Below are 15,371 nucleotides of genomic sequence, written 5' to 3'. Positions count from 1 at the left end.
AACAACAACTCCATAAATTTCCTAGACATCACCATAACAAAAATCGACAACAAATACACCTTCAAAATATACAGAAAACCAACCACCACCACCACACACATACACAACACATCTAACCACCCCATACAACACAAACATGCTGCATTCAGGACAATGGTACACAGATTACTCAACATACCCATGAGCCAACAACACTACAATGAAGAAGTGAACACAATCAAATACATAGCATAAGAAAACGGATACAATCCAAACATAATAGACAACATCATAAGGAAGACAAAACAAAAACTTAACAAACACAAAAATACACAAAACACAACACAAACACAAGAACACAAATATATTACACTAATATATGAAAACAAAAGCACACATAAGATCGCATCTTCGTTCAGAAAACAGAAATACAACATAACATACAGAACAGAAAACACACTACAAAGACATCTCAACACACAAAAAACAGAAACAAATAAATACGACCACACAGGTGTATACAAACTCAAATGTAATAGTTGCGACAAGTTCTATATAGGACAGACAGGCAGATCATTCCAAACACGCTACAAAGAACACATTAAAGCTATAACCAGAGGACACAATACATCTACATACACCGATCACATAACCAATGCTAACCATACATACAATAACATAAATATGGACATGGAAATTCTACACATACAACCCAAGAACCAAAAACTCAACACACTAGAACAATACGAAATATACAAACACACTAAAACACATCCTGATCAAATTCTCAACACACAGATCAATTTCAGTACACACACACTATTCGACTCCACACTTCAACACCTTCCAACAATAAAACACACCCTCCTAACAGGCAGAGAAGTTCGAGATGACGCCGCGATCTAGTAGGCTCTTATGATGGTGCGTGAAGCACTGAAACAGCTGTAAGCCGGACAAATATTACATATTTAACACGAGTAAGTCCGCTGGTTCATCAATTAATTAATTTTAAGAGTTCTGAGAAAGTTTCAGTGCTCGCAGAACTAGAGTATTGGAATTGAAGAATTTGCACCATTGTTTATCTAAACTTAAATCTTTGTCCAAATTAACTCGATTGGGATATCTTTGTACATTGCAGAATAAAATTGATAAAATAGCTTAGAATCATGAATAGTAACGTTTTTAAAGTGTAAGAATTCAATGCATGTCAATAGGTCATCATATTTTATGTTTTTTTTTTATGTGTTCCAGTTTCAACCATTGAAAGCAGTTAAATTCTTTCGTAGAATTTCACCATTTGTTTAGATATTCTATGCATAATATCGCACATTATTCAATATTCATATTAATTCTAGTTGAAATGCGAAATACCAGACATTTGAATTTTTTTTTAAATGCCTGCCGGACAGGATAAAATGATTAAAAAAGAGGACATGTCCTCCATTTGCCGGATGGATGGTAACCCTATATAAGATGGGAAAGAGATTACATAAGAATTATGTCCTATCAATAACTTTACAACAAAATACCTGACTGTGTTACTAAGTTGCATATTATTATAGGTTACGAAATCTGAATCATCAAGCTGTAGTTCGAAACAAGAAGACTTGAGAACCGAAGTCTCCAAGTCTAGTGATAATGAACTGGATGCAGTGTTGATCCTGCTGTCCAGAATCTCGCACATGGAGACCCCTGTGGAGGAATTGGCAGCTCACTCCACGTTCACTGCTCTGTTGGACTACATGACTCTTATTGCAGACCCTCAGCCCAGAGCATCAAGAACGTTGTTTCGTATAATTAGGTAATGCTTAAGATGTTGCTATTTACTATTGTGGTGCTTCATAAGATTTATTTTGTATTGTTATTGATGTAAAGATAGATAGCTAGATTGCTACTTTATTGCTTGGACATAAGTACATTATGCATAGCAACGTCAATATAAATAAAATCATACAAAATTATTTGCCAAGTTAAAATATTCATTAATGCTATACAAACTGTGTTCATATAATTTTCTTTTAATTAACGATTTGAATGAATCGTAATTTAAATTTTTAGTTGAATTTGGTAAGCTATTATAAAACTTCAGAGACATATAATAAAAACTGTTTTGTGTAGTCTTGTATCTGCATAAATCAAGTCTTATATCTTTACAGCTTCTGGTTTGGTGTTCGTGAAAATGCAAGTTCAAAGGGAAATGATCTATATTCATTTTGGTATATAACAAACACTGCAATATATATATAGCGATGGAAGAGTGAGAATTTTACAGGATTGAAATAAAGGTTTACAGTGTTCTTTTGGTCCAATTCTCACTGTTTTCTTCTGTAATTTAAAAATATTAAAAGATGAACTATGATTCCCCCATAATAAAACACCATATTGAAGATGGCTATGAATATATACTGTTAATAGCACTTTTGTATCCACAGTTTTGGACAAACATCTTAACATAAATATTCCTTTAGATATCTTACCCGAAATCTTATTGATATGGCTATCCCAGCCCAAACCCCATTCAATATAAATACCCAAAAATTTGATGTTATTATGAAAAGCATCATTTTTCCTATCTAAGCTAAATTTAAGATCTGTCACTTTACTTTCATTAATACATAAATAATTAGAAGCACACCATGACTTAATTAAGATATCATTCTCATCTAACAAATCTTGAGAGTCAGAATAACAATCAGCAGCTAGCTGAACAGCCACATAGTCAGCAAATAGATAAGGGTTTACAGAGTTACTATTAACAACACTAGGTAAATCATTAATATAAATAATAATATAGGACCTAAAACAGATCCCTGAGGTACACCATAAACTAAAGAAGACTTGAACTGTGATAGTGAACCATTATAAGCTACACACTGTAATCTAAACAATTTTGGTGTCTCCTAAAAGTGATTTCTGTTACTGTATATCACCTCATGTTTGCTATGTCCACTGCTCCTTGTTTGCTGTTGGACTTCTTTTCATTATTCAATGTTAAATACATTTATTTATACTCGACCATGCCGAAATGTAGTAATCATACACCTGGTAGCAGTCCTTTAATGCATGTCATTAAAGTACACCTATTCATTAAAGTTCAAGTTTTCGATTATTCTCGGATATGCAATCGAAAGATAACGAGGGAAACGTCACGGAGGCTGGAAATCCAATACTGTCGCAGATGGTTATGTTCTGTTACTATAATAATTAGTGTTAATTGTAAATAATATTCAAATAAATTCAATTTGTCATCTCGTTTTTCAATTCTAAATCAATTTCCAGGTTATACCAAAATTAGTTCATGTTATTCTCTACATCAAGGTCAATGACATTATTGTTCCTCGGAAAAAATCAATACTTTCGCGTCTGCGCACATCTCACACGAGCTATGCACAAGGTCACTTCCGATCTTGAGTCAGATACAAATAAAATGATACTTCTGAATAATTTCAAGTTAGAAATATGGTCGAGCATAAAAAGTCGTATGAAACTTGCCTATAATGGTAATTAAGACACTCGTATGAAAATTATGAAACTCACTTGCGCTCGTTTCATAAACAAACATACTTGCCTTTTAATTAGTATCATTATAGGCTCGTTGCATAATGTACTGTTATAATTTACACTATCATTCTTTGTTTCTTGCTCATCTTTAGTAAGTTTAATTGCGGCTCTGATGTAGTTTTGTTGTATGAAAACCTATGAATCGCAATAAGCTTCCGGGGTCCAGTTCCCGTCTGAACCATTGAACGCAAAGGACGCACTGCCATTGGGTGTTGAGAAACTTCAGTTGTGTCTGATATTCATTTGTCAGCAAGTAATACTGTAGTGGCCTCAATTGAATTACTGAGAAATGATGCTGTATAATGGCGTGCATACTGATAACAATAATAATGTAAAGCACTCTTTCTTTAGTATTGATAAAAAATTTATAAAGAAATCTTTCTTTCAGTAAGTGTAAGAAGAATGTAATAACACACACTCATTTGAAACAAAAATAGAATGATAAATAATCATAATGCTACACAAATTCTGAAATATGACACATAGTGTCGTCGTTCCTGCAATAACTCCTATGTGCAAAATATAAAATTTTTCAGTAGGAAGAAAAAACACATTTATTCATCCTTTGGCAGTGGTACACACGAGCTTGTGAATTTTTGCATTTTCAAAAGAAAGAAATATAATTACATATCGGAGATTTTATTAAATTATTTAATAGAGCAAAAATCTGAAAATTGATAAGTATGTCACATAGGAGTTATTGCAGGAACAATGACGATATACTTAAGTCACCATATCATGAAGTTATTTTATAGTATCAGAGAAAACCGAGATTTCGTTAAATCTTAAATTTGCAGTTATAATGAATTAAATCTTAAATTTGCAGTTATAATGAATTAAACTAAAGATCTCGATAGATAATGTAGCAGTGTGAATGGGTTATTCCATATGAAATCGATCAGTAAAAAACCTCGCATTTTTTTATACTCTAATTTTTTCCCTACTTATACAAGGTGCTGAGGAGAGTGCATTTGCAAAAATATGCTATCGAAAGTCAAACGGTTTTCATATTATTGAGCGACAAATTTAGCGTATTTTAGAAAAACAAGCCTCTTTCAGTGCTCAGAACTCTGGAACCATTTACTGCAGAACATTGAACGGGAGCTCATTTTGAAGCTGACATTTGGTAGGTTATGTTAAGAAGTAATCCTTATTTTTATTGTATACAGAGAGAGACAGATAATCTGATTTTACTTGCTTTTAGGCTTTTTGCCCATTTGTAAAAATGTAAAAAAATTATTGAGAAAAAACCTTGCATTATTAAGAGGGATTCGGCATTGTTTGCTTAGTGTCACGGCAATAAGTTTCGGGGGTATTAAATAAATTATTTTCACACACCTGGACTTGAACGGCACAGTACCGATTGCACTGGCCGAGAGCTGAAGATAAGCAAGCGTTGGGCGTTATTTTACTCCTGTGTTTATGAAAACCTGTGATAAAGCTAGCCCAGCCATGACTGCTAGACGACACATCACGTGTTTGTCTCCTGGCCTTGCTTCCCTCGGCTAGCTCCCGCCTCACAGTCAGCTGGTTAGTTCACGCACGTACTATTTATTTTCTTTATTTGATATTTTCAATACTTTCTTATCAATGGTGCAACCAGTAAAAAAATATGTGTTTATTTGTACTTTCAATGCGGAATCTAACCATATATTTTAAAAATATTTTTTCGTGGGCAAAGGTGTCTTAATGAGAAAAAATCTAAATTTCTCTATTTCCATAAAAAGTAAGAAAATCTGTTTGTATGTCAATATAAACTTTAATTTCTCAGCATCAAAATAAGCCATGATTTTGATCATTGGGTGAAAGGGTTTCGGAGCCACAACAGTTTAAAGTTGCTAATTTTATGAAAATACGATGAATTTAAATATTTTTACTTTAAACACTATGAAGTTCTGATGCCTCAAACTTTGCACAAAGCATTGTATCACAGTTGTCTACGGACAGAAAAAGTTTCATTGTATTTAAAAATGGCAAGGTCAATTTTCTCTGTATTTCGCTTGATTTGAGATGGAATAGCCCGAATGCACTGTACTTTTCAAATGTTGCAGGAACCATCACTACTTCATGGCATTTATCCTGCAGGAATTCGTGTTGACTGTGCAAGCCCGCCTCTGCCAACCCCAGCACTCTGCTTGTTGGCTGTGTAGTGAATTTACGTCTCTAGGTCTGTCATTATTTGCACAAGTAACAATGTACGCACACTCTGGATTTGGTGAAGGCGAATTGGCTCATCATCTTTTGAAGGGAGAGGAATCTGTAAAAAAATTGCTCTCAGTTTCCATTCCTTACATTGTAAGGTCAGTGAGTATATTCAGTTCACTTTTATAAGTAGTATGCTTATTTAAAAAAATTGATCAAGATTTGTGTGAAGAAAATATGAAGTGTGTTCGGTGAATTTTGGAGCATTTTTCTCAGGAGCATGGTTTAGAATGCCATCTTATGGCCACGGCCATCAACATTGGTTAGTGTAACCACTGGTTAAAATTACCAGCAACCCATGGTTAAGCATTTTTATGGTGCATCAACCTCAGTTAGGTCTTAAACAGGAGGTTAACCATGGTAATCTCTAACTAGTCATAATCCAACGATTAAAGGAGATAACCAGTGATTAGTAGATCTAGGCCCAGTTTCTTCAACCTTTGTTAAATTATAACAGTGTGTTATTCCATTTTAACTGTAAACTTAACAGTTGAAACATTTCTTCAACTACTGTTAGTAGTAACAGGCTGTGAAAACCTATGTTAATTTAACTGCCCAATTTCATGGAGTTAAATCATTTAACTCTCTGTTAGCATAGAAGTATCCAATATGGCTGGTGTGTTAGATGCTGAACTTATATATCTTGATTATTTAGAAAATGATATCCATGAATACATAAACAGAGGGGATGATTTCTGTGATTTGACAGAACAGAAGTTGATACAAAGGTATAGGCTATTTTTTGCCAAGCCTCACTTTTTGCTTTCAACTTAGATCCGTTTGTTTGTTTATTCTCAATAATTGGTTTATACTGCGAAATAATTTCCAGCAGGTTTCTTTCGAACGAAGAGAAATTAGTACCACGATTTCTTTCTGTTCCAGTGTTTTCCATTTCATAACAGCAACACCAATACGCCGCTCCACGCTATTGTGATGCAGACGAGGAAAGAAGCAGAAATCAAACCTGAGAGAATAGAAAGACTTCTATCCTCTCTGAATCAAACAATGGAAACAAGCGAGAATCGCAATTGTCAGAGTTCAGAAAACAGAAGTGAGCCTATACATGGTTATAGGTTATAGTTAAACTCTAGAATCTCTGGTCGTAACAGAGTTAACAAACAGAATGTTAAAATGTGAAATGTAAAGTTGAAGAAACACAGTATTTTTAACAGCAATTCATACTTTTAACTTACAGTTAATTAACACTATGTTAGGTGCATTTTAACAAAGATTGAAGAAACCGGGCCCTAGTAAAGTAAAATAGCAGCCAAATTCATAGCTGATGATTTCGAAGATGATTTTTATTGTATTTGTATTACTTGCATAGGAATGATAATGAGCATGAAGCTGTGTTAGTGAAAAGATAGAATTCTTATAAGGAATTATGTGACAGAAAATTTCAGGCAAGATTTAGTTTATCAAAATCTACTGTCATTTCTGCTGCAACAGATGGGCCACTTGGAATAATGAACAAATAGAAACAGTTCTAGTTCTCCGCATGCTTACAACATTACGATTTTATGCAGATGATTTCAGTATTTTAAGAGGGAACACTCGAGTATTCCTTTTCAGGTTGAACAAAGGGAGGTTACTGTTGGATTTTAGGATATTACACAGGAAATTTTTAAGAACCATGAATAAGAAGTGAGAAGACATCAAAGAGACTGATTTTTCTGCTACTGAAGTGCCCTGAATCCGAATCTGTATTCATATTTTCTATATCACGTCAGTTTTCTGTATGAAAAGTAAAACAAAAAACCGTCAAAATTGGCAAAGTTCAAGATTTGAAAAAAAAAAAATTAATACGATAATCAAATTTATATAACTTCTTTTAGTTTGCATTTTGAAAGTTCTTGTATCTGAGCTTGTATTCAGATTTTCTCTATCGCGCCAGATTTTTCAGTAATTTTTGGAAATAAGAAAGAAAAACTAAAAGATTTGAACAAGAATTTTAAAAATGTCAAATGAGGTATATTATTTTTATAAACATATTTTAACCCCTAATATAACATTCGAGAGTATAGAATTAATTATTAAACCTCATCAAAAAGTTAATTGGCCATGTTATAAAACATTAGAAACCAACTATAATTAAGTTGTAAAAAAATGTTCAATAAATAATGTGACGTGTGTACCATATTATTTTCCAGGATCCAAAGAATACTGTGCAAACTTATGGTAGAATGCAATGCACTAAGAATCTTAGTGCAGATATTGGACAACTATAGTACAGAAAATGACAAGCTCCTCAAGTTCGTTCCTGTAAGTCTGCAGTTACTTGCTAATGCATTGGATGTGCCAAACCCACATCATCCCTTTGAAGACGTCCATGACCATGATGATAAATATCCTTATCATTTGGGTAAAATGGATACAGGACCTATGACAGTACCCAATGTGGTGCAGGTAAATTGATCATATGATATGAATTGCTGCTAGAAAAATATTGTGAAAGAGAGGTCATTTAGTTTCCAGTAGACTGCTGAGGCATTTGGACGTGTGGCAGTCAGTTGTCGGTATGGACACACAGACAGATGGACACTTTCTTATGGATAGATTTTCCAAAGATCCATTTGACTGTAGGAATTGAGGCTTTTCCGACATTGGATGTGAAATAACTTTCCTCGGGTTCTCAGTCAGGTGAGTTGGATTGTTGCTTCCAAGCTTTTGATGACTGCTCTGCCATTTTCTTCAGGGATTGAAGTGCTGTGAGACCATGTCTAGCCGGTATATAAGCTGTTAGTAGGGCTTCCCGCTGCGGGCCAATCAGGAGCTAGTTCCTAGTCCTGACTGCCTGCCGTGTTGTGATTGGTCGAAGCTTGTTGATTACAGGTTTCCACGTTGTACTCAGTTGTAGTCCCTGTCTCTGTTGAAATTATTGCCATCTAGTTGGATTTCGATGCCTTCCTCAATGGCCAGGCCCCAATAACACGTCTTGTCCAAGAGGTGGTGGTGTCAGAATCTATCTTGTGGTCCGTTTCCAGGCTGTGTAGTGATACAGCTGACATATAGGGGTAATGTAGTCTTATCTGCGTTGGTATCCCTTGCAGTGTTCCATAAAGGTAAGCGTTGACTACATTGTATCGCACTCCTCGTATGAATCGCACGCAACGGATATTTTAAGTGCAGTGCGTTCACTGTAACGGCTTCACCTCATCGGATTCCCCTATCAGCTGTTTAAAACATGACGTCGTACGATATTGACATAAGTGAAAGCAGAGGAGTTGAGGTTAGGTCTATTAATTACGTCTGTTAGGGAATAAGAATTTGTAATTGCTTCATGCGTCTTAATTGAAGAGGAAGGAACGAAAGAAATATTGGTTACATAATATATTTGCAAGAAACGACTTGATTACTGTAATTGGAACGCCTCAAATTATATAATTCTTCGCAATTTTCTACACGCGAAATAAGTTTTCCGTCTGCCATTTTGGCGCTACAGTGAACATGGCACAACATAATAGTAACAGTTGAGCAATTAAAATTGATTTATTAAAGAAGGCCATGATTGCACGCATCGGAAAAGCTGCCCATCCGAGAAACATGGACGGATTTGCCGAGAGGCGATGCGTCTGATACAATGTAGTGAACGCGGTTACATAACAATTACAGCAAAGATAGTCTTTTTCCGATCTGTGCGATTCGTCCGATGCGTGCGATACACTGTAGTGAACGCTTACCTTAATGGTGCGTCCTATCTGCCCAATGTAGCATTTTCCACACTCACAAGGTATGTTGTAGACACCAGAGATCCTAAGACCAAGGTCGTCCTTAACTGTTCTCAGTAAACTCTGGATCTTTGTGGGGGGGCTTATGGATAGCCTTAATCCCATGTTTTCTTAGCAGCCTGCTAATATTGCCGGAATGGGAGCCATAAAACAGGATTATGCCAAGAACTTCGTCTACTCTTTTTCCTCGGTGGGTGGTTTGTCAGAGAAGGTCCTTTTGAAGACTAAAGTAATTTCTCTTTTGCCGAAGTTGTTCTGTTGGAACGTCTTTATGTACCAGCTAAACATGGTCCCTCGGCACTTCAATCCCTGAAGAAGATGGCATAGCTAGTCATCGAAAGCTTGGAAGCAACAATCCAACTCACCTGGCTGAGAACCTGAGGAGAGTTATTAAGCCATTTGACTGTTGGTTGAGGTTCGAGATTCTTTGGTCGGTGGGAAAAGGCACATAAGTCATAAAAATTATTTTTTCAGGAGAGACTTTCTTTTTAATTTACTCTTAACTCAATATAAGTATAATAATGAAATTCATGTATGTTGGTTAAAGTAAGACCCTTTTCAATTTAAGATACAAGAAATTTTATTATTTAAAAAATTAGAAAAAATACTAGACTTATGTGATTAGGGACAACCGAAAAATCGACTTTTTTGACTTATGTGCCTTTTGCCACCGACCAAAGTATTCACAGTTGCTTACACTGACTGTTACCCTGTTATCGGTAAAACTGATCTTCACAATAATTTTCTACACAAATAAAACACATCAACTGCTAGTATTCTTTTTATTTTTGCACACCCACTTGTATAATTTAACTTATATGTTCATCTGGGGAACAAAATTCCATCTGCACAAAGAAAATTACTTATCCCGCAATGTTGTGACTTGTAACTGTTATTTTTGTTTTCAGGCTTGTGATGATGTGATATCCCTTCTTCTAGACGATGGGAATTCTGTTCAAATTAGTAGGAACTACCTAAGTTCGCAGTCACCGGTGTTCGAAGCCATGTTCAGAGGTGGGTTCAAGGAGTCAAGTGAGGACCGTATATCACTTCCAGGCATTTCTCATTCTTGTCTTATCAATCTTCTTCGTGTCATGAAACTGGGCCATGTTCCCTTAAGTTTTCCTGATATCGATCTCAGCACATCTTTAGAGCTCGCAGCTGTTCTAGACAGATTTCTGATGCCTGGCAGTGAACAAGTGACTGACATGATAGTGAACAGATTCCTGTCAACCAGCACCGCGACTGAAATCTATAACAGATGTGTTGAGGCTGGTGATGTGTCGCACTTCCACAATTTGCGTTACAACACGGTGAGATTTCTGCTCACTTCGAATGCTTGTAGTGGAAGAATCGATGAAATGTTTAAAGAATTTTTACAGTCTTCTCACAAGAAGCAATTGTTGACAGATATTACAGACATACTTCAAGAAAGGTTAAGTCACGTTCCTTGTACACCAAGGTATTCATGCGTCACTTTTCCTTAAAAGAATAATATAAAGTTGCTCAATGAACTACTTCATTCTGAGCTGGATGTGATGTATAGTATGTGCTGGAGATAGTAAAATAATTGTAAATTTTGAACTATTGTAACTGTACCCACTGCATTGTATAATAAGCTGCTCATTCCTTTCATAAGCTGTATGCTTTCCTGGTTCCAATGAAAAGCATTGCTGTTGTTCAGTTTTGAAGTTGGAAACCCACACATTAAATAATTCCATTTCACACAAACATGGTTCCATTTGTTATATAGTAAAACCCCGATAAGACACTGTTCAAGGGACCGGGTGTAAACCGCTTATTAACCAGGACCACATATTAGGCGGGTATGCTAATTTTGACTTATATCTATTAGCATTTTTCTTTATTGAAATACATGATTCATGAAAGGTAATACAGTATTACTCCATTATGTAATTACTGTACTGTACGTTAAAGACATTTATGCTCGACCATGCCGAAATGTAGTAATTATACACCTGGTAGCAGTCCTTTAATGCCTGTCATTAAAGTACACCTATTCATTAAAGTTCAGGTTTTCGATTATTCTCGGATATGCAATCGAAAGACAACTAGGGAAATGTCACGGAAGCTGGAAATCCAATACTGTCGCAGAAGGTTATGTTCTGTTACTATAATAATTAGCGTTAATTGTAAATAATATTCAAATAAATTCAATTTGTCATCTCGTTTTTCAATTCTAAATCAAATTCCAGGTTATATCAAAATTAGTTCATGTTACATTACATCAAGGTCAAGACATTATTGTTCCTCGGAAAAAATTAATACCTTTGCATCTGCGCACATCTCACAATTCACGAGCTATGAACAAGGTCACTTCCGATCTTCTGTCGCTCGTTTCATAAATAAACATACTCGCGTCTTAATTACTATCATTATAGGCTCGTTGCATAATGTACTATTACGATACTGTATGTATGTACTGTACTTAATTCTTTCGAAAAACTCCTTTATAGTTGTTTGCCGTGTGCGTGTTCTCCAAGTCCTCATGTTTACCACACTTCACTCTCTTGCACTTACACACTCCCGACGTCGCAGCTGCAGTGGTTGAGTCGCGATTTTTTATTATCGTTATTAATGTTGACGATGGGATTCCTAATGAATCAGACAGTTGTTTCTGATTAAGAGTACTGTTCTCATTGTACTTTCGTAAGATTTCGAATTTTTCAGACACAAAAAGCACTTTTCGTTTAACACTCATTGTAATCACACACAATGCACTAAAAGATAACAAACTGACCAGCAAAAATTTCCAGAATTTTATTACAGTCGAGTGAGGAATGTTGCTTGAGAGAGAGAGGGTTAGCAAGAGGGTGAGGTATTGTAACTGTAAGCTGCGCAGGTAAAGGGTCGAATAAGAGGGCGTAACAAGAGGGTGGGGTATTGTATAGTATGAAGATTTAAATGCGGAGGTAAAGGGTCAAATGCAATACTTTTCAGGTTAATGGCACCAGTAAGTTCAATGGCCAAAATGATTCATTGCTGTTACAGTACATTGCTGAAAAATACATAGAAAATATTCCACAAAAACAGCCTATTAAACAGGACTTGAGCGCAACAAACGGGGTATTTTATAAAGGCGTCACATATGAAATGTGCCAGGACTGGACAAAAAAGCGTATTAAGGTACGGTCAAACGTCGCTACTTTTGCAGCGCTGCAGTACAAAAAACTGCACAACTCTTGTACTGCAATGTGTGAACAATGGTGCAACCCGAAAAGTAGCGGCTGCCGAACCTGCTGCCCGCTACTTTTCCATGCTGCGCGCAGCTTAAAAGTAGCGACGTGTGAACAGGGTTCTCAGGGTTGCAGCAGGGTTTTGTTGAAACTTTTGCTGCAGTTGCAACCAGTGTTACCACCCAAATGTGCCAATGATACTTTTATTGTTTGGATATATTTTAATGTTAAATGTGATGAAAATAAATTATTTGTAACATTTATTAAATACACAACACAGTCTGAGCGTAATTGCTGACGATATAATTCATTTTTTTAATTTTCTGCAGCTTAGTTCCTAACAGGAGTGTTGCCAACATTGATTACGTGAATATACTGTTGGTTATCATTCGAGTATATAGGCGTTTTTAAAAGCTTTATAGTAAAAATAATGTCAATTTCTGAATACTAGATACGACAGAAAAGCAAATAACAGATAAGGAAGCTTTCGCATGAGTTTCTTAATAATGCAAACATAACCACAAAATGTATATTGAGAAGTCAACACGGAGATGGAAACCTGCAGCATGACTGCGGCTGCAAAAGTAGCGCCGTGTGTGTGAACAGACTCGCAACCTCCAGTTGCAACTTTTGCAGCACTTGGGTTGCGCAGCACGAAAAGTAGCGTGCAGTGTGCTACTTTTGGCTTATGTGTGAAGACGACACACAACTTTTGCAGCTGCAGTACAAAAGTTGCGCTGCAAAAGTAGCGATGTGTGACCGTACCTTTACACGGGTTAGGGTAATAAGCGGGCGCATCTTATCGAGGTTTTACTGTACTTCTCTTTGTGCATACTCACACTCTTTACCTTCCTGATTATTTTCCTTCTTCCTCTTGACTTTCTTTTCAGGTGTCTGTCAGTAATGCAATACTGAATCTCTTACTTTCTTATTATACTTCATATTATATCATCATATCCCTCACGTATTAGACCCTACAGGATCTGTTACGGTCTCATGCCAGCGCTTTCGTGGTCTTCCCAATTTCCTCTTTCCTCTTGGTACATAAGTAAGACTCTGTTTAGGCCATCTAGTGCGATCCATCCTTTCGACATGTTTTTTCCACTGAAGTCGATATTGTTGAACAAAATTAACTATAGGATCCATTTTGAGTTCCTGCAATATGTCCACATTTTTACGGTGTTCCAGCAAAGAGCATCCCGCTGTTCGTCTCATGAACCTCATTTCAGCTGTCGTCAGCCTTTGCTCATCAGGTTTTCTGATTGTCCATGCCTCGCTACCGTAAGTGAGGACCGGTCGAGCTAGTGTTTTATATACCTTTAGCCTTGTATGTTTCTGAACATGGGAGGATTTGAAGACGGCATTAATGACGCCAGTGATTTTTATAAATTTAGATATTTTGTTTGACATATCTTCATCAGTGATGTAAGAGAGGTTATAACCTAAATAGTTAAATGAATTAACACGTTCAATTAAAGTATTATCATGATCTTACTTGGAATTGGGTTCTCTCCCGAAAATGCCATGACTTTTGTTTTCTCTTTTGAGATTTCCATATTGAAATCAGAGGCGATTATTTGCAAATTATAAATGGCTCTTTGTAAAGCATCCTCTGTTTTAGCGATAATAACCTGATCGTCGGCAAACATTAGTGTATCGAGAACTGTGTTTCGATTAATTTGAATTCCAGCATGATGACTTTGCCTCCAAATGTATAAAATATGGTTCATATATATAATAAACAACAGAGGGGAAAGACCGGACCCTTGTCTAACACCTTGGTTGATGGAAGTCCAGCTAGTAGTTCCGCGTTCAGTTCTTATGGCAATTTCATTTATATTATAATATTAACAGCCGGACTGCAGAATCTTCATATTATATCATTCGGTCAAAATCTATTTTTAGGTTCTTATGGAAGTAGATTTATATCATCGCTGCTTCTCTGAAATCCGTTGTGCATTTAAACATATTTTTTCAGGAGAAAGAAAAAAACATGCTCGGTAGGGGGCAGATGTTGATAACCTAATTTTTCTCGGAAATTAGAGCCCAGGTGCAATTTTCTCAAAGAATAATTTTGACATAGTTTGCAATGATAAATTGCGTGGTGGCTTGCATATGCGCGAATTATGGTTCATTCTGTATATGCATATTTAAGGGGTTAATGTATATTTCAGCTTTTAGTGCATATAAAAGCATATTTTGTTATTTTTCTTAGCAGTCTAGTGCTTAAACCAAGATTAAGAATAGACAAAATTGGGAAAATGGAATACAGAAGAAACTCGGGCATTGAAGCACGTTACAGGATTTATATTTTATTTATTGCAATCTGACAACTTGCAGACAGTGCACTGTTGGTGGCGAATCATTTTGGACAAATTCTTGGTAATCATTTGTGTAAAAAGTAGCATTGATCAATATTACAGTATAACGAAAATGATGACAGGGCCCTGGAAATTCGTTAAAACGACATTTGACTGTATATACAAGTGGTCGTCAGCACTGGCTGAAATATGCAAAGGGTAAGCGGTGCCGACCCGTGTGCCCCGTTGTGCAGCAGAAAGAGGTAGAGAGCATACCCGCTAGCAGCTACGAGTGCACCATGGTGCACTGCGTTTTCCGCGGGTAAGAGACGCTAGCCCCAGGGTGCTCTGTGCTGACGACCCCTGGTATATACCATTTCTTAATTTTTCCTGTAATATAAGAA

General features: G+C 36.1%; 1 protein-coding gene across 1 annotated transcript in view; it reads left to right on the top strand.

Moving 5' to 3' along the window:
• The window catches only part of Rnb (R and B), a 33,447-nt gene extending 22,286 nt beyond the window's left edge, over nucleotides 1–11,161 (top strand). The window contains exons 9-12 of the mRNA XM_069838886.1: nucleotides 1,542–1,780; nucleotides 5,592–5,840; nucleotides 7,893–8,148; nucleotides 10,379–11,161. Coding sequence (XP_069694987.1) covers nucleotides 1,542–1,780; nucleotides 5,592–5,840; nucleotides 7,893–8,148; nucleotides 10,379–10,957 — 1,323 coding nt within the window. The 3' untranslated portion in view covers nucleotides 10,958–11,161. The remainder of the gene's footprint in view (nucleotides 1–1,541; nucleotides 1,781–5,591; nucleotides 5,841–7,892; nucleotides 8,149–10,378) is intronic.
• The last annotated feature ends 4,210 nt before the right edge of the window (nucleotides 11,162–15,371 follow it).

This window comes from Periplaneta americana, chromosome 11, assembly GCF_040183065.1.
Source record: "Periplaneta americana isolate PAMFEO1 chromosome 11, P.americana_PAMFEO1_priV1, whole genome shotgun sequence".
Classification (NCBI taxonomy): domain Eukaryota; kingdom Metazoa; phylum Arthropoda; class Insecta; order Blattodea; family Blattidae; genus Periplaneta; species Periplaneta americana.
Note: the sequence above shows the minus strand (reverse complement) of the source record. Positions and strands in the feature narration are given on the sequence as shown.